This window comes from Chiroxiphia lanceolata, chromosome 3 (assembly GCF_009829145.1).
Source record: "Chiroxiphia lanceolata isolate bChiLan1 chromosome 3, bChiLan1.pri, whole genome shotgun sequence".
Taxonomy (NCBI): Eukaryota; Metazoa; Chordata; class Aves; order Passeriformes; family Pipridae; genus Chiroxiphia; species Chiroxiphia lanceolata.
In genome coordinates, this window is record NC_045639.1 from 42,046,349 (window position 1) to 42,066,570 (window position 20,222).

The window sequence follows — 20,222 nt, forward strand, 5'->3', positions numbered from 1 at the left end:
TTCTTGGTGCTGGTTCAACATGTGTTGTTCCACCAGTAAAAGACTTGGTCAGGAGGTGGCTGGTACAGGCAAAGGCCATTTTTCCTACAATCTTGGAGATGATAGGGAAGTGGAAAGAATGGGAAGCTGTGAGCAACGAGATTAAAAAGCCAGAAATAACAGAAGAGGAATTTTTTAAGGACTGGAAGAAAGGAGAATGTGGAGGACACACATGAAGTATCATCCGGGGAGGGAGAAGATGGAGAGGCTGTTGTGGTATGTCATAGCGCCCCTTGCTACCAGACTAATCAGGGTTGACAGGGGAGTTAAGGCACCCAATAAAGAATAATATAAATAAGGCACTATTGATATCAAGCCTCTCAAGATTTGAATCAAACTTTGCAATTTTTTTTGTTATTCATCAGTAGCTATAACCAGAGAGTTATGATTAAGCAATTGCATTCTGAATGTTGGCTAATCTTTTGTTTTGACGAAAAGAGAAGATTATCTCGAGGTGAGTGGGCTGTCTAGACCAGAGACACCAGGAGTGAAGTCAGTAGGACTGAGAGCAGTAACGGGGGGAAAGGTGATTCCGACAGCGGGAGATCGCGATCACCGACTCATTGACCGCCTATTCAAAACCGACCTCAGACTCAAAAGAAGGGAAGAACTGAGCCTGCGGACTATTTACCATGAGAAGCGAGAGGAGTAACAAGCAAATAGGGGGTTGAGTACTAATTAGAAGTTACGTAATTTGTAACCAATGAATGCTGATATATTTGTTTGTTCAAATGTATAAATAGTGCGCAGTTTCAATGACCGCGGACATAGCCTTTCGTGCGTTACCTCCCGGTTCCCTGCTCTGCGCAAACCAGGATAAAACACAGAAAAACACGGAAACGGCTTCACAGAAACAATTCACACACGCCTCGGTGTGTGAATTGGCGCTGCACACTGCGTGACGAGCCCGCGTCCGGGACAACACCATTGCACTCGGAAAGTTTATTCCACCCCCCGACTTCCCCGGGGGAGGGGTATCCCAGGGTGGGGAAGCCCCGCACGTGCTCCTTGTTTTGGGGGCGGCCGCCCGAGGAGTGAGCGGTGCCGGCGGGCGCGAGCCGCCGCGCCTGCGCGGGGAGGCGGGGCTCGCGTCTGGTCCGGGCGCGCGTGCGCGTCGGCGGTGTGGGCGGGGCTGAGCCGGGCCCGCGGAGCGGGGCCTGTTCGCTCCCTCCGCCGGTGAGCGCCGAGCCCGGGCGGGCAGGGAGGCAGGAGCGGCGGCGGCGGCGGGGGGCTTGCCCTCACGGGATGTCGCAGACTGCCATGTCCGAGACTTACGGTAGGAACCGGGAGCAGGGCGAGGGGATCCCCCTCTTCTTCTTCCCCTTCGGGAGAGTGGGCCCGGGGCCGGGCGGTGTCCTCTGAGGAGCGGGGGGGAGCCAGTGTGGCGTGAGGGTTCCCCGGGCCCGGGCGGGTTCCCCGGGCCCGGGCGGGTTCCCCGGGCCCGGGCGGGTCCCCCTGGCCCGCCGCTCCCCTGACCCTGCTGCGCCTGCCCCACCCGTGGCTGCCCGGCTGGGAGCGTTCCCAGTTATCCTTCACCATGAGGAAGTGCCAGCTTAGACACTGCTCGCTGTGGGTCAGGGATTCCATGGGAAACTCTCAGTGCATGTCCTCTGAGAGAAGCTGCCCGTTTCTGTCGTTGGAGGCTGTGTGTGCTTCAGAGGGTCAAGTTAAGGTTTCGGCCCTGTTGTCTTAGACATGCAGGCATCAAAAGGAGTTCACTGTGAGAGTGAGTTGAAATGGATGTCTGACTGCTACTGGTAGGAAAACATCCGATGGAGTAAGTCGGAGCGAAGGCACTGACAAGGTGTGTCAGCGCCTCGCTGGGAAGCATCAAAGAGAAGTGAAGAGTAGAAGAGCTAAGCAGAGCTGGTGTTGCTCGAGTGTTTGACTCTCCTGCAGGAATTGGAACAAACTTTTGCAAAACAAACTGTCTGGATGGCTAGATTGCACTCAAGGTTCAAAATAAAAAAATGTACTGCAGTTAAATAGTTGCTTTTATGAGAGACATTTTTACTCTTCCTTTCTTATTTGAAAGTGAAGTGCCATTTTGAAGGTGGAGGCGGTGAGAAGCAACTGAACAGTATTCATTTCTCTTCTTTATAATCTTGCTTGAAACAACCCTTCTTGAATAGATTTTCCTTTTCTCCCAATTCCATATCATACAGTTCCATAATATTTTGCAGTGTAAAGATGCTGCTGTACACGTAAACATATTCAAAGTCCTTGGAATAGGCTCATATTCGTAGTCCATGAGAGTAAGATCAGAATTGAGTGCTGTGATAAACCCTTTCATCTGTCATTTTCTGGTTTTATGTGTTGCGACATCTTTTCTGATGGTGGTTGGGCACTAGAAGAGGCTCCCCAGGGAAGTGGTCACAGCACCAAGCCTGTCTGAGTTCAGGTGTTTGGACAATGCTCACAGGCATGTGATTGATTCTTGGGGTGTCATGCACAAGATCTGGAGTGGGACTCGATGATCCTGATGGGTCCCTTCCAAATCAGCATATTCTATGGTTCTTCAGTGGTGGTTCAAACTTTTGAGCTGGATTTGCATCCTCTTGCTTTTAGAGCAGAGTCTTGAAAATAAGCAGTAGTTTGGATAATTAAAGCCAAATTGGACACAACTCTGCTAACTGTGAGGGATGCTGGCATGGCCATCAGGAGTTCTTACTGGTAGGCTGACTGACTTGATTGTTTCTCCTATGTAAGTCAGTTTATTTCAATACTCTAGTCATCAGTGCTTGGTGGTTTTTCCTACTGGTCCATGCTTTGGTGCACAGCAAGTGCACAGAACTAAGGGGCAAAATGAGGCAAGAGTGTGTGGGGCAGCCCTTGAAGTGCAAACATTGAGATACTAAGACCCTGCTTCTTTTGTCCATACTTCTTAGATACATGCAGAACTTACCTGTAAAAACCAGAGGGGTGTGCTTTGCAGATCTAGATTTGAGTTTGAACAAGTTCCTTATGCTCTGAACTCTTGTGATCAAGAACTGGGATCACTTCAGCTGTGGTTAAAGTAGGATTGGTGGTCTCTGAGCAGATGGGTTGGTAGAAAACCAGAGATTACAGGATTTCAGTAGTGCTCCTTTTTTTATGCTGTAATACTAAGTAAGCTAAATAGATGATTGGTGTCTTAAACAAGAACATATCAACATTTTTTGCATTGTTCCAGTCATGCAGAATAGGGATTGTAAGCCTGCTGTAGCTGTTGATACTTTCCAGATTGTTTGGTGTCCTAGAAAACAAGCCATTGGAAATGAAAGGTTTGCAGTTGTGGATTGTTCCTGTTGAACAACCTTACATTACCCTTTTGAGTTTTCATTTTGTCCTATGCATACACAAGCTACAAAAAGTTCTGAGCCAGAATGCTTGAGAGTGTCAAGTTTTAGAGAAGATAGACTAACACTAAGTTATAGCATAAAATTTAACAGTGGTTATACCACCTCTGACTGTAATACTAGTCACTGTATAATTTTGCATTGTCCTGTACACATATGTAGCAGCCCCATTGACAGATCAAAGTAAACAGTACAGTGTGATAAAACTGTGGATCTGCTGTGCTTGATGAACTTCCTGGGATTTAATGTGCTCACTGTCCTAACAAAGGATGGTTTGTTTCTGACCAGCTGTAACGTGACCATCAAGGATGAGAGAAGTATTAGGGCAGTTTTGGCTGGTGGGGAGACCAGTGGTCACTGTATCCCCTCAGTGCTGGAATCCCTGTAGCTTCTGCCCTTATAGGTGCTTATTCATGAGTTGGATTTTTCTTCTTGTCACCTGAATTATGACCCATTCTGATTATGTAACCTCAAGCTTTTCATCCCATATGGATAGGCTCAGAAAACTGGCTGGTGGTTGGCTTAGTGGTTTTTTTTCCCCAATGTCATTTTGCTGTTTGACCTTTATATGATTTTAATTTTGCTGTGAGGTTTCAACTTCTCTTCCGTTTGAAAGGGGAGACTATTTTTTCCAATATTTTTCTCAATCCATGAGGAATAAAGAGCCTTTCCTCTGGTCAATCCTTTCTGCCTATCATATTTCATTATCCACCTCAGTTAATTTACTTATCTTCTCCTTCTTTTCCCCCTCCCTGAGTTCCTTCCTCTATGTCAAATTCTGTCTGCTTTGAAGCTTTTCTGTCCACTCACTTTTCCCAGCTATTTCTGTCCCTTACTGAGATTCTTGTTTCTTCCCTCTTTTCAAACCAAGTTCTGTAGCTTCTCAGTCTTGACACTAAATTTTGTTCACAATTTATTTTTCTCTCCTATCAATGTATTTCATAAGTTCCGTATCTTCTTAACTTTCTGATCTGTTTATCCCTTTCCTGTGTGTTCAGTTTATTTCCCTTACAAAGTGCCAGAACCAAACCAAACATGAATACGAGATAACTCCATGAATTTTGGGTTTAGAAGGAACATTTTATTGCTGCTTTTGAGGTAATTCTTTTAAAACTTTGTCTTGTAACACTGGAAATGAGTCTCTAGGAAAATTATTTTTACTCAGTATTTCTGAGATGCAATGGCATTTCTGTAGATAGTTGCCATATGACAACACATGCATGTTTTAGCGTGCTTCCCAGGGCAAAGTATACGTGTTTTTGTGTTGTGGTAAATACAGACTGACATAAAAATAGCTTACCCTTAACAGGTAAATGCAAAGCAACCTTTGGATTTTAAATAGTAGAAGGATAGAAGAAAGGTTGTACGACCTTTGAATCAGTGTGATATGTAAGATTCAAGTCAGGTCTCTTCACTCCCTCCTTCCCTGTGTTTTCTCCGCTAGTATCTACTACTCCCAGTCTGGTCCCATAAGTTTATCAATTTCTGTGATTGTCAGAGAATGTACAGTCTCTTCTGTCCATTTGAAAATAATTCTTTTTGGTCTGGACAATTTGATTCATGCTTTTCTCGCCATCCCATCCCCTGGCAATTACCTGGCGGTCTCTAAGTTTATCACCCTGGCCTCTAGTTTGTTCCAAATCTGACTTTATTTCTTAGACAACGTAGCTCTTTTGCTTGTGAGGAAGCAGATCTTCCCTCTTCCAAGCATTCCTTATGCAGGTTGGAGTAGAGCCAGATTTATCCGTTCTACCTGTTCATCTTGTTAACTCACTGCTAGAAAAAGGAGTAAGCAGTGGGAATAGCTCCTCTTTTCTCTCATTTTGAGGCAGCATATGCCAGTAGGAATGTTTCAGAGCACTCTTTCCTTTTGCAAAATAGATGTCTAATAATGAGGAGACCTTTTTTTTTCCCCCCCCGTGGCATGAATGAGAGTTTCCAAAGGGTCAGCATTAGTGATTATAAATTCTACTCTTTAGCAAGGAGTTGGAGAGAGATCAAACTGAGATTGAGGATATAATTTGATCTCACCCTTCCTCCACCCCACCCTACTGTATTAGCAAGAAGAAACAATTTAATAGACTAAGCTGCAGTAGCTCAAAACCTGTTCAGTTATTCCTTCTGCTGGAGCAGACTTCAGTCAAAGGAGGTGGTTGGATATCTGGGGGTGGTTTCCACATGAACCATCTGTTTTTGCTGGTACTTGAGTCAAAGCCCACAAGTGTCTCTCTTCTCCTTTCCTCTCAGCTCACACCTCACCTCCCCAGAAGGGAAAAACAAATGCAAAAGACAGCAACCAACATGTAATTTATGTAGTTTAGCTGCTCGTGTTGCTAGTACCTCTTTAGGGTGAAGCCACAGTTTTACTCCTTTTCACCTGTGCTAGAATGTAAGTTTGTTTTCCTTTACCCACTACCCAGTTTGGGATCAGGTGACGCATGTAGCTCACAGAGGGGAGTCAGCTGATTCTTCATATTGCTTTATTTCCTTTAACAGCCATACTATGCTATATTTCTTCTCTTTATGCTTTCTGTAGAACATGTCTTGTAACCCTTTTTCCTTTTGGCATAGAGTTCAGTTTAGCCCTAAATTTTTTCTGTATAAAGATGATTTTATTTACAGGCAAAGTACTTTTAACTTTTCTAGACATTTTCAGTAGCCAGCATGGCAGCAAGCATTTGTAGCATCTGAATGATGTTGCTTTTCAGCTTTTTTATGAAGGAGGAACAACAGAATTAAAAAGAAAAGTTTCTGTTGGGTGACAGCCTTGGCAGCTGACCGGAATGCTGGAGCTCAGAGCCACTTCATTGCTCGCAAAAAAAAAAAAAAAAAAAAAGGCTGTGAAATAAAGTGACTTAACTCCTGTGGGAAGAGGACATAAAAAAGAAAATCTAGAGCAATTAAGAAGTTGCAAAGAATGCATATATTAAAGTTCTTACCAAGTTTGAGTACGCAGTGATGTTACAGTTGGTCTAAAAGAAGCTATCTGTCCAATCTCATTTGGTTTCTGTGTTTCTGAACTGTGCTAAATTTTTAGATACATCTGTACAGCTTAAAGAGAAGACATTTCATGTCCTAAATCAAGCACTGAAATAAGTTATAAAAATGTAATTGATGTGATACCCGTTATCATACAGAATGACATTATAAGAAAGAAGTTCCAGAATAACAAAATGAAAAATGTTCTCACTGTTATCACCTGGTATTACCTTACTCGTTAATATGCTAGACTGTCAACTTAAAAGCTTGTTAAACCTAGGTATTTATGATTTTGGTATTGGCAAAGCCTTTTTCTTGCCCTTCCTTGCAGATGATTAACTGTGCAGAGTATTCCATATTTCCTGAACCATTTTTCCCAGTACTTGTGGACAAACTGTTAACATAAGTCTAAAAGCCTCTTGCTAGTTTGAACAATTTACATAAATTTGAAGTTCAAACTGATAGAAGCACAGTTATATTTGAGAATGCAACATCCAAATCTTTTACTCTACAAGTCTACATGTGCTACCTTCTTTGATGCAGAAAGTTTTTAAGTTTTTTTTTTTATTAAAAGATTTTGATATTTTCATTCTCTGGTGGAATAAAACACATTTGCCTTAGTTTCATACTGTGAACAAGTGAATTGTAACTGCAGTTTCAAGTTTCACCTTAGAGAGTCTGTTTGCTGTTTTGCCAGAGGGAAATTTATTTTTTGTCTAAGTAAGCAGGCATTGAACTGGCATCTAAGTGATTTATCTGTAGGAAAGATTCCCTTTTAAAGTTGTTTTGCGAAATAGACTCTTGATAGGAATCATGAGTCTATTATAAAGTGCTGCTAGAATATGTTACCAGTTTAAAGACAAGAATATAAAATCTCCAAATATCACTCTTGCTTTCAGAGAGCACCTCAACTTAAAACATCTCAGGGAAAAATACGCTGCTGTTCTGGAGCTCTTCCAGATCGGTCCCTAACAGCAACATCCTTGTCCCAGTATCTCACTGGCCCACAGTCTGTCTGTGCAGAACGGAGCAGGGTGTTAAATTTGCTGTTCACTGTGGGTTTATGGGTTGCACAAATATGGCTTTGTGAGCCACATTTAACCACCAGTGCTTACAACAGTGCAAATTAGTGGAGGAATAGAGTTCCAGGTTTATTCTTTTCCTGGTTTAGGTTGACAGTAGCTGTTACGCTACTGTCAATCATATGAATTTTCTGGGGGAAAAAAATGATGGTAAACTTGAATTTTACAGTTGTTTTTAACAAGAAAATCTGGCAAACAGCATTCCCCAGATACACAGTCCAACAGTTTTAACTGGATTTCAGGTTTATTTTTGGAAACATGGCAGATATCAGAAACACATTATTTTAATTGTGAGTATGTCTCGGAACATCTTGCATTTTGAGAAACTCTGAAATGGTAAACCCGGTGAGATTGCACACACCCACAGTAGTTTAAATGTACAAAATGGCGTAGAAGGCAGCTAACGAGTGATATTTGATCCATAAAAATTAAATCTTGGGTTTCTTTGAGATTTTTTCTTAACCTGACATTTTGGGACTATTTATGATGTCTGCATTTCATACTAACAGTGAAGACTTGATAGAATGAAGCGTTCTCAGCTTCAGCGTGTTTTGCAGTTGAGGTGACATGAGGGGCCCTTCTTTACAGGAGGTAACACAGAAAATTTTTGCAACCTGAAGGAAAATCCTGTTTGTAACAATTTTTTTTATCCAGAAAGCATGAGCAGCTGGGTGGGGGCGTGAAGAATGAGAGGAGTTAGGAACAGAGTGTCTTGAGCATGTAAATGGTCACATTTTGTGAGCAAGAAACAGCAATCTCTTTCTCAGAAGGGTAGAATACAGAATGTATACCGAGTCTTTTACAACATTTGAAACAAGAAAAATCATGCAAAGGCAAAAAAAAAAAATCAAAAGTCCTTAATAAAACACTGCTGGATTTTAAATATGAATAAAATCTGGGAGATAAGTGAAGAAAAATGGTGGTGGACATTCACAGAACCTGTGACCCTCTATTTTGTTACTGACTTTTTAACAGTAGACATTTTCTTAGCATTTGAGAAACTTACTTGTTCCTTTCACCATTGCTAGAGGGTGTTTATGATACAACAGAACAAATAATTCCTGCACGAAATGGAATGAGCACATAGATTTGTGTGCATCTTAGATTCAATTTTTAAAACTAAATATTGTTCAAATTATGTTCTGATAGAGTATTGTATTAGTGCTTTGACTTACCAGGCATAATCTAATTTTCTTTTTATTCTACCATCCCCATGGCCAATATCCATGTAACCCATTTGACAGCTTTGAACACTATTAAAAAAATTAATGTTCTTATTTTTGTTGATACTGCAAACTTAATCCTTTTCATTGCATGCTTACTGAATATCTTCTGGAGACCCGCTGTGTTTATAAGAGAAACTGTGCAATAAAGATAAAAAAATCTGCTGCTGGTAGAAAAATAAATAGCAAATCTTGCATGAACTGTAAAGGTTGCCTTGGTGGTGATATATTGGGGGAAGCAATTGTAAGCTTTCTTATCACAGTTTGTCAGTTTTGAGAGCAGTAAAGACAGGGAAGGTTTCTTCAGTCTTTGGTGAAACTAAAGCAAATTCAGGGAGGTAGCATTAAAGCATTATATGTATCTGTTAAAACAGTACAAATTGTTCTATTGTTTTAACATAAACATAAATCTTGAATACATGTGTTACCAATGAACACTGATGTAAATGGCTCATAAATAGGTAATGTGCCAGAAATACCTGTATATTAATTTACCGTGTGGAAGAAATGTGAAAACAGGCGTCTGAGAATAAAAATGCTTCTTCCCTTTAAATTTGGTAGAAAAATATTGTTGTTGTCCAAGGTTTACGTGAATTAAAACAGAGTACAAGGAGTAAACATTTATATAGGAAAGTTCAAATTAATGTGAATAAAATAATTTAAAAAATAAAAATACAATAATGTAGAAATTTTTAAAAATTGCATCACTATATAGGGCATCTGTACTGGCTCTAGTTAGTAGCTTACATACCCTTCAAACAGGTTTATTTTTAACTCAATTCAGATTCAGCCATTTCCATCTCTTTTTGTCCATCTTGTATCTCCATAAACAAACAGCATTCTTTGAAACATCACTATTGAACACACTAGGTTATTCTTGAGATTTATTGTTATTTTGCTAATTTTGTCATCTATTCCTTTCTCTTTAAGGAGAATACCTGACTTGTGACAAAAATGTATGTACTACAATTTAATAATTTTTTTTTCTTTCAATCTTCAGATTTCCTGTTCAAGTTCTTGGTCATAGGAAATGCTGGAACTGGAAAATCCTGTTTGCTGCACCAATTCATTGAAAAGAAATGTAAGTATGTGTGAAATACAGTAAGAGTTTTTAATTGCTTTGTACCACATGTTTTGTATCACTCGGCCTTGTATGTAAGTTCCTGTAATTCTCTTGTTTGTGTAGGTGAGGATTTTGGCTAAGAATTATGTTCAGAACCATGCTGTAAGTGTTTATTGCTCACTGTTTGCCTCTAGCCAGAAGCCTAATATGGAGCATTATGCTCTATTACTCTCAAATAAATATAACAGGATGGTGATGAACATACTGTCTTCTTGTGAGAAGTTATATCTTGCAACTATAAGCTTCCCTAGATAAATAGTAGAAACTTGGATCTTTTAGAAAAAATGATTAAAATAAAGTTGAATTGCTTGAGTAGATTTAGAAAGCTTGTAGTATCTTTCTAAATAAATAGTCATGCTGTTGTCTTTGTTAAGGACTGTGTTCTGTGATAAATACTGGTAGAGATTCCATTGTGAATGGTATTTAGAGATGAACAGATAACAGAAAATTTGCCGTTGGGGAGTGCATTTGGCACCATGATTAAACAAAACCAATATGCTTTTAGAAACCTTTGTAAATCTAAGGTGACTTATCTTTCTCAACAAAATGGTAATTCACCTTATCTCTTGAGGAATACATTAGGTTACTAATGTGTAAGCACTAAGGAACATGGCATCGTTCTATGATTGAACTTGAAACATGATGTTGCTTCTAGTAATGACAGTTGTGTGTTGCTGAGAATCTGTGGTACCAACAACAAGTTACTTCTTCTGCTTTAAAGAAGTAGCAGCTCTTGCACATTCATGGACAAGACTTCTTTTTTTGTTCTGTTTTCCCATGAATTTTAAATTTAATTGGCATCAAAGTATTAGAAAACACAGTTGGAAAAAAAATGTACAAAGGGTATCTTGCCATTTATGGAAGTGAACTGGAACTTATTTAAAGCAGGCCTTTCTAGTAGTAATTTTAAATTGAATAAGCTGTTTGAAAATTTTAAAAATGTTTATTTCTGTGTGCAGTCAATGTCCTTATGAGTGGGACTAAATTTGATGGTTCAGGAGGTAGTTTGTCATTTGATCACTGAGGAGTTTTGATTATACCTAAATTTTTTTAATGTAAAAACTAATTATTCACTTTAAATGTTCTCCAAATAAGTCTGGGTTTATTTCTTGGTTTTTTGTAGTCAAAGATGACTCAAATCATACTATAGGAGTGGAATTTGGTTCAAAGATCATAAATGTTGGTGGTAAATACGTAAAACTGCAGATATGGGATACAGCAGGACAAGAGAGATTCAGGTACTTAAGTGTTTGTTATTAAATGGTTGCTGTGGATGTTGGCTATTATTTACCCCTGCTTTCAAATACTCATACTGTATGTGCCTAACTCTGTGTTTAGAAGATCTTCTGTTGGTTGGAATAAGTAAGTGCCAGGAAGTTGTAAGCTGTTCAAAATCTGCATGAAAACAATTGTATAGTTTTGTTTTATTAGAGGAGAAAAAAACCAGTCAGATTTATTTGGGTAAATAACCATATAGAAAGACTGAGGTATCTTGAGTTTCTTAAAGAAAAAGCAACCTGTTTGTCACCACCAGTATACTTTTAATGCTATATTGTATTCTACATCTGAGGCATAGGTCAAACTCAGTAAAAATCTAGGGTATTCCTGAGTACATTCACCATCAAATAGGGCATCAGATTTTTTTTGTATTTTTGGGGGATGGAGTGTGTGTGTGGAGTTTCTTTGGTTTGGGAGAGGGGGTGGTTAACAAAGGTGTGTATGATGGTAGAAGTCTGAGTGAGGGGCAGCAATCCAGGTAAATATCCTCTATTAGACAAGTTCTGTGGATATACCTCCGACTAGGTAAAGCTGGGCAGTTGTATGTAGTCTTCATTTATGAGGTCTCTTCAGTTGACCAGATACCAGCTCCCACTTCTGTATCTGGTCATATATTATGATGATACTTATACCTTCAGCAGCACACAGGTCATAATGGACTTTGAGAATCCCTGTGCAGCTATATTTAATGAAAATCCTTCATCAAAATTCTAGTTGTAAATAGTCTGCTGCTGCACAGTTGCTAATGTTGTTGAAAAAACATGTTTTATTTTAAATATGTAAATGACAATTCTGTTTTGTAATATAGATGGTGTTATTTTAACTCAGAATTTAAACAATGAAAGCACCACAGAAATGTATATCTGTAATTCTATTTCAGGTCTGTAACAAGGAGTTACTATAGAGGGGCTGCAGGTGCTTTGCTTGTCTATGATATAACCAGGTAAGAAAGCTAGCAGCTCTTTCAATTAATGCATAATGATTCCTCCCCAAGTACCTAATCCTCTAATGGACAATGGGCAAGAAGAAAAAAAAAGTAGGTTGAAAAAGTACTTCTGTTTCAGTGCATATTTAAGTTTTAGAGCTTGCTTACATGAGATATTGTGAATGTCAGAAATGTAAAGAACCCTAAAGGGTTAGACAAATACGTGGGTATTGGCTCCCCAGTAGCTGGTCTAATCATGGTGGACCACATGCAACTAGTGGCTCAGCAAGCCTTGCCACAGAAACCAAGAGGAGACTTCAGCCACCCTTAACTGAGGCAGTACACACTTATGTGTGGAAACTTCTAATTAGTATGCTGATATATTAGGTCATTCTCTGGAGAAAATAGCTCTGCCTACACATTCCTTAACTGTATCCCAAAAATTCTGTTAATCTCTGCATTTTACAATATTAAAATATTGTAGGCAGCCAATCCAATACCTTTCCGTTACACGTCTGCATTTTTCCTGCCGCTGCTGACTGATACTTGTCAGATTAGTTTTGTGTTGGTTAATGATGATTCACTACATCTGTTGCTTGTTTTCCTGTGAGTGGACTGTTCTCTCAGCAGTCTCTCTGTTCTGTGCTTAAGATCAGTTGTACTCATCTGTCACTCTTACTGCTTGAAGTCTTTATCTCTCACCACTGCTACAATGACTAATGGTGTGAGCAGGGTGACTGCCTGCAATATAGGTCTTGACGTGGATGTGAAAGTTCAGGCGTGCAAATCTACACAAGCCTAGTAAATCCTTACAATTCCACCTGAAATTTAAGTATCACTAACATTCCAAGTTAAACAATAACTCATTCTGGTATCCCAAAATTTCACGCACAAAAGGCTGAAACTAGATTAAAGCTTAAAATTTTATCTTTTCTCAATAATAGGGTGTTTTACGATTGTGTGTGTGTTGAGATATTGTGGTTGATTTTAATTTTGGGTTTTAAAAACTTAAGCTTTTAAATAGTTTCATGAAGGAATTTGATACTCTTCCCAGTTCATCATTGGCACGTTGAGATGTGTAGGTGCCTTGCCTGACTAGCAGCAGTTTGTTGTTTGCCGCAAAGACAGATTTGTCGTCTGAGTTTTGGTTCAGTGATCTGTTTGTGAGAAATGAGTGTGTTCTAATAAAGGATGTCATTTTCTACATAGCCGGGAAACCTACAATGCACTTACTAATTGGTTGACGGATGCAAGAATGTTAGCAAGTCAAAATATTGTGATAATACTGTGTGGAAACAAAAAGGATCTTGATGCAGATCGTGAAGTTACGTTTTTAGAAGCGTCCCGGTTCGCACAAGAAAATGGTAAGTAGTACAAAATCTTCATGTAGCATTCAAAGATGCATAATACTTAAAATAATTCAATTTTTTTGTGCAGTTAGGATGTACTTTGCCCGCTGTACCTTGTCTACAGAAAAGAGTTCTGTCAGTGCAGGAGGCACAGAGACACAGTGCCTGCAGTGAAAACCACATGTACTATTTAAGTCTCATTACTGCTGATTCTTCCAGTTGCAGCTGCTGCTTAAAGAGTACCTTCTATATGGAGATATATTCCCTAGGGAATGTAATGCAACTTCGGGTATTGCCTTGCCTCCAAAGGGCTGAGGAGAAAATGAAGGACATGATTTCCTGTTTTTCAGCGTCTTGTACACTAGATAATAGACAAGGTTGGGTGGGGTGTGCTGCTTTTGGAAGTAATGAGTTTTCAATGAGTTTTACTCATAAGAAACTGAGGTTAATGCAGGGCATGGATCTAGAGGGCTATTACCTGGTCTGTAGGACTCAGAATTTCTGATCTGGAGACGTGTTTCTGTGGCAGCTAAAGCCAGTCTCGGTCTGAGCTTCTGTGCTGCAGTTCTACCATCAGCAAAATCTGGTTTTGCTTTTATAAATCAGTTAGAGTCTTTTCTACCAGCTCTGGTTACTGACTTTGCTTTTACATGTTAGTGCGAAACTGTAGGAAGTTCATTGGTTTCATGCACTACTTTGCATACACAGCCCAGGTTATTATCTTTGGATTCCAGCTTTCCAGGGTTGATACATAAATTTCAGAGGACATTTTTTTGTGGTTTTGCCATCAAAAGCTAATTTTTCTGGACCATGCTACCTGACTGTAGATCTCTGTAAGAATATTGCTCCTAGCTTTCATACTTTGAACTACTATATCTGGTGTTCCAGACTTATTTTGAGATTGGTTTTTTTTGGTGTCAAATGCAGAGCTGATGTTCTTGGAAACAAGTGCTCTAACGGGGGAAAATGTTGAAGAGGCCTTTGTACAGTGTGCAAGAAAAATACTCAATAAAATTGAATCAGGTAAATTAAGCTTTATATTCTTTTAAATTTTTTATTTCATTTGAAAACTAAAAAAGTACACATGAAAATACTACTATTCAAAGTTCTCTAATAGAATTAACCCAAAACCTCCAAAATACCACTGTAGTAAAATAACTCATTTGTTTTATAGCTGCTTCCCATAGGAATGGATGTGTTAGTGAGATCTGTGTATCTAAAAACAGGTGGTGGTGTGAGTTGTGGATGTTTCTACAGTGTTTACCTTAGCAGTCAGCTCTGAGTGTAGGTTGTATGTTCTGTGTGTGTTGCTGCATCCTACAAATACCAAGCGTGACAATGGGTAGTTTTTGTAGTGCAGAATAAAAACCTAATATCAGGGCAGACATAACTTTTAATTCTGCTTCTCGTATGTAGCATGAAATGCAGTCAAGAGAATTTGAACAGAAATACTAAAAATTTCAAGGATGTTTCCTAGCAACTGTGTTTTTCTGAAGTGACCTTCCTGCTTCTTAGTTGAAACCATTTTTACTTTTACAGATCTAGAAATATACCAGAAGCTTCTCAGTGCAAGTGGGCAGGTTTCTATTGGAGACAGGCTTCTGTGTGTTAGGTGTCATTACAGCTAATTTGCATTCCAGTTTTCCTCTTTTCTAGCTGCTTGATATCTTCAAAGTTTTAAGCATTAGCCATATTGAAAAGTCTGTCTCAGATTCTAGTTACGTTTTGAATGCCAAACACAAATTTTTCAATGAAAATGTTAGTTTCATGGGAGTTTCCTGATTACTGAATCAAATCAATGCCAAACAACAGCTTTCATTTTTAACAAACAAACGAAAAGAACCCAAACAAACCCAAAACCCACATGAGAAGCAGTGTTTACTAGTTTCTCATGTTACTTTAGTTCCATGACTGATTTAAAGAGGCATTACCACGACAGAATTAAGTCCTGTTTTCTGTGAACTGCTCCTGTTTTCTTTGTGCCAGCACACACGCACTGAATCATGGAAAAATGGAGATTGAAAAGAACCTATGGAGGTCTCTGGTCCAACCTCCTGTTTAGAGTGCACTGAGGTTCAAAATGAGAGCAAGCTGCCCATGGCTTGTCAGGAACATTTTGAGATGCTCCAGGAACAGAGATTCCACAGCCCCTCTGGGCAGCGTGTCCCAGCACTGACCAGTTGCTACTGTTTACGTTTTCAGTCCCCAGCCCATAGCAATGCTTGTCTGTGTTCCATCGAAGGTGCAGAGCACTGCATGTGTAGTTGCTGAATTTAATGATGTCCTGTTCCTGTAGCTCAGCCAGGGTCTTTTCTGAATGACAGCTCTACCCTCAAGTGCTGTCCCTTCAATGCAGTGTCATCTGCAAACTTACAAAGGGTTCATCTGTGCGCAATGAACCTGAATAAGTGATCTGAACTGTTCAGAGGGATTCTTGGTTGGCTGGTTGGTTGGCTTTTTTTAAAGACTAAATATTTATCTTGGCCAGACCACCATACAGCCATAAGAACACTTCTGAAGACTCAGGGTATAGAGTAAGTAGAAATGGATACCAGAAGTAGGAAAGGCTGATCATTTTCTCTGGGGACAGTTCTTCTGGGAATCTTTCTGTCAGACTGATCCATTTCTGTTTGGCTTAGTATCTACAGTACCATTTTCTTTGCAAATAAACCTCTGAAAGCAAGAGGTTTTTAGCTGTGTTCTCAGAAAACATTTTGGATCTTTCTTTTGTTAGAAGTTGTGCAAATACATTTCTTGTTGCAGCCTGACTCTGAGACAGTTTGCTTTGTCATTATGATTAAGGGCACGTGGTTAAATTACAGGACAAAATTATTCAGGTTTGAAATTGCCTAAAAGCAAACAGAATTGAGATAGTCTCTTCATAATTAGGTCAGAACATAATTATGCATTTTTTAATCTAATGTTATTGGTTAATTTGGACTATATTATTTGCACATGATCTATGTTCTTGTCACCATTTTGTTTCTTATCAGGAGAATTGGATCCAGAAAGAATGGGCTCAGGTATTCAGTATGGAGATGCTGCCTTGAGACAGCTGAGATCACCACGTAGAGCACAAGCACAAAGTGCTCAAGAATGTGGATGTTAGAGAAACAAAACAAAAAATCCCAAATACTTACTTTAGATACAAAAGGTAAGGTTAGAAAAATCTCAGGGTGATGGGTAAATTACTGTCTTTCTTAAATGTGCTGTATTGAGTGCTTGGCTTTTTCACAATTAAACTGTAAAGTTACATAGAATCTATTGAAATAATGCACAGTAAAATGGACTGGGTTTTTATACTTTCAATTTTTCTTCTCTCATCTGTCCACTAAAGCAAGACTAGTGCTTTTACTGAAGTGTTTCTAGATCTTAGCTTACTCTGAGTAATGCTGTAAAAAGCACTTATATATAGGCCTAAGCTACCTAATGAACTTTAGAGAAAGTGAATCAGTTCTGTTGTATCATGGACAAACATTAGTAGAAATGAGAATTCACAAAATGTATGGTACAGTATCTTGTCTTAAGCTATTATAAAGTCTTTTCTGAAAATATGAGGCTTAAACACTGGGACTTGAAAAATTAAAGATAACGCTGGATTTCAAACTTCCTCTGACTTTTATTCCCTTACCTAAAAGCAGCCTGAAGTTATTCTGATTCCTGTCTGCTGTTAGCAGAAATGTAAACAAGAGAATAGTGGTATTTGCTGCTTAAGCAGTGTTGTCATCTAAAGTAGCTGTTCTAGGGCTGTTTCAGCCTATGAAACAGGTTTACAGTCTTCCAAAGATATTCTTCAGAGAAAGCAAGGAAAAGATTTTTCCCTTTAGTAGTTGTAGGAGAAGAGACAAGTCACATAACCTACTCCTAAGAGCAACTTGGTAGTTAGTCTTTCTTATAAACAGTTGTCCTTAAGACAGCTCTCACTGTTGGGTTTTACGTAACTCCTTGCAGTATGCAGTGGCATGCTGTCTTTTCTCCCTGTGTAGTTAATTATTCTGATATAATTAATCCTTATTTCTGTAATACAAGGACAGTGATATCATATTAAATAAGTACTGTAGGCATAGTTTCTGCCTCATTTTTACTGTATTCATTTATCAGCTTGAGCAGTGCACACCAGCAGAAGCTTTATAGAATGTTAAATAAGGCAGCATATAATTTTACATGCTCATATTTTGTTCTGTGTTCTAGGAACTTAGCTCCCAATTAAAGCTTAGAATTTTAAATAATGGATAAGAATCCTTGAACTGCTTTCCTCCCATAAAACACCATCCTTCAACTAAGAGACTGCTGGAAAAGGATTTTAATTTAGTTCAGCTTTTGTATGGTTCTACAGAAATGATTATTTATTGATCTTATTTCAGGAGCTGAGTTTTCAGATTGATCATATATGGGTAATTGATGGAGTTCTTATGTATTTTACAGCTGTCCTTGCAACTGGTGTTTGAAGAAGCAGAAAAGCTTGAAGGCTATGCAGTTTTTTAAAGCATCTTTCCGCTATCTACAAACAGAGCAGATCACTGCTGCCAGAAAGGTGTAGCCTGTGGTGTGGGGCAGGAATGTGCACAACACACAAGTCTGCAAAGTGAACTTGATAGTTTGGACAATATTAAGACTTGTACCTGTATGTAAACATTTTCCATTACCTGTTTTTGTTCTTTCACCTCTAGTTTAAAGCATTGCAATGTACTGTAAATAATGTAACAGTAAATTTACAAAGCATGGTATACTTACGTATGCTGATAGAATGTTGCACTATGAGCAGTTTAATATTTTATTTTTTTATCATATAAACAAATTTAACCGAGGTAGGCTTTGTCACATTTGTTTGTTGCACAATAGTTTTTATTTACGACCTGAATTATAAAACCACTGGCAACTGTCAGTGAGAGATTGTTTTATTTTTTCCTACTTAGTTTGCCACATTCTAACAAGTTGTTGACAGGACCGATTCTCAGTGTGTGGTTAGGACCCATACTTACATATGCTGATATATCCAGTTAGAAAATGAAAGTTAAAGCACAAGAGCATTGCAAGAATGCTACACAGAGTTATACCATCTTTCCTGAAATTAGGATTATGTTTGTTCCCATTGTTCTGACATTTTTGGTTCAAATGGATCTGAAAAGTGTGCACCTTAGGTTTCTCTGCATTAAACAGAATTAAGTGTGCTTTGTACTTTAAAAACCTGCGTTTAGTTTTAAAAAGACCGTTGGGTCCAAAAACTTTCAGATTCTCTCTCTCCTCTGATTGTTGTATTTAGGATTGGCTTTGTTACATAACTGATAGCAATTATTCCCAAGAAGTATTCTCTTCCTGGTAAGACTGTGAAGTGTTTTTTGAAACAGCTTAACTGTGCTTTAACAAGAACATCAGAGAACTCCAAAGAAACTCACCTGTCTTAATCCTCACTCAATTCAGTTTGGCTTTCAGAACTGCAAAAATATTACCAAAAGCAAGTCCTCTAGAGTCAAAGTGGGATGGAATTGTTTTCTCTACCAGTCCAAACAGCCCATTATTAAGTGTGATGTGTTTTGTTTCTGCCAGAGTTGCAGAGGGTGTTGGTTCCAAAACCCCAGACCAGTTCTAGAATGCTGTGAAAAGAAGAGGTACTGGGGAATCTGTTCCACCCCTCATCACAACCCAGTCAGGTTTCTTGGCACACTGACAAAAGCTGAACACTTACTTACCAGCTAGGACACAGCACAAGTAAAGCTAAAGGTTGCTCTCCTATCACTATTACAATGAAGTGGTGTTGGCTGTTGATCAAAACTTCTTTCCCTTATTACAGTAGCAATTGAAAGGAGCAGAGGACTGTTACTTAATTCTGTTGCTCTTAAACAAAAATTTCAGGGGTTTGGCAGGGATTTTCTTGTACTTCTTCCTGTCCCTTTCCCTTTACATAGAAGAATGGCCTCTTTTATATACTTGGTTCTTATGATCATTTTGGTCAAGTGTCTGTGGTTTAAAAAGCAGTAAGCAATTTTATTCTTTCAGTAACTGTTTTAACCTGTCCCCTTCCTCCCTGGAAGGAAAGAGTAGTGTCATTATAATGAGTTTGGACATGTTTTTACCATTTTTTATTGTATACTCTTACTGTATACACATTAACCTTGTTAATGTGCATGCTTTGTAGTATCTCAACCTTTTATGCTGCATATCTTGCTGACATTCTGAAAACAAACTTTCTAAAATAGCAGCTCTGGAGAAATAACTGTTGGAAGCAATAGCTCTCACCAGTGCAAGCTCTATTGTTTACTATTGCTCCTCTGAGGGTCTTTTGTTTCTAAAAATAAACATCATGCCAGTATAAGCCCTGGAGTAGATTTTAAGCTTTAGCATTATAGTTGACAGCAAACCAAACCTAGCTCACCTAAACAGTAAGTGATAAATAGGTTATTTATGTTTTTAGGGTAAAATTCTTACTTTACCAAAGTGAGATGGCTGGGAGTTTTACATGATATACCACCAGGTACCTATGTCTGAGGATTCTTTGGATGTGGAGCTTTGGCTGTTCAGACCTATAAGAGATTTAAATGTCTTATTAAAGCCTGTGTCTTGCCTTTTAATGAGTCTGTTGGCCTATACTATTTCATTTAATGCTTGTATCTAGCACCAAATAAAGAATCCTTCTTGATTTTCTAGGTGTCTTACAGCAAATCCTATTACTTGCACAAGTTTTGTCTGCTAACTGAAGTCCATAACATGACAATCAGGCAACTCACAGTTAAGCCATCCTCTCATCCTTCTTCATATTCAACTAGGTACAGTGTATGGCTTGAGTACAGAGCTCCCTTAAGTCCTATAAAAAGTGAATAATATAGAAAAATTTGATTATTTTGTGCAACTCATTTGCATTGTTTTTTATGTGCTGAATGAATTAACA

The 20,222-nt window shown here is 38.8% G+C and overlaps 1 protein-coding gene across 1 annotated transcript; it reads left to right on the plus strand.

Annotated features, from left to right (window-relative positions):
• Positions 1-1,161: 1,161 nt before the first annotated feature.
• Positions 1,162-19,978, plus strand: RAB4A (RAB4A, member RAS oncogene family). Its single transcript, XM_032684527.1, has 8 exons — positions 1,162-1,315; positions 9,662-9,742; positions 10,908-11,022; positions 11,943-12,005; positions 13,197-13,351; positions 14,264-14,359; positions 16,330-16,490; positions 17,762-19,978. The coding sequence occupies exons 1-7, from the start codon at positions 1,285-1,287 to the stop codon at positions 16,443-16,445; spliced, it is 657 nt and encodes a 218-aa protein (XP_032540418.1). The 5' UTR covers positions 1,162-1,284; the 3' UTR covers positions 16,446-16,490; positions 17,762-19,978.
• The last annotated feature ends 244 nt before the right edge of the window (positions 19,979-20,222 follow it).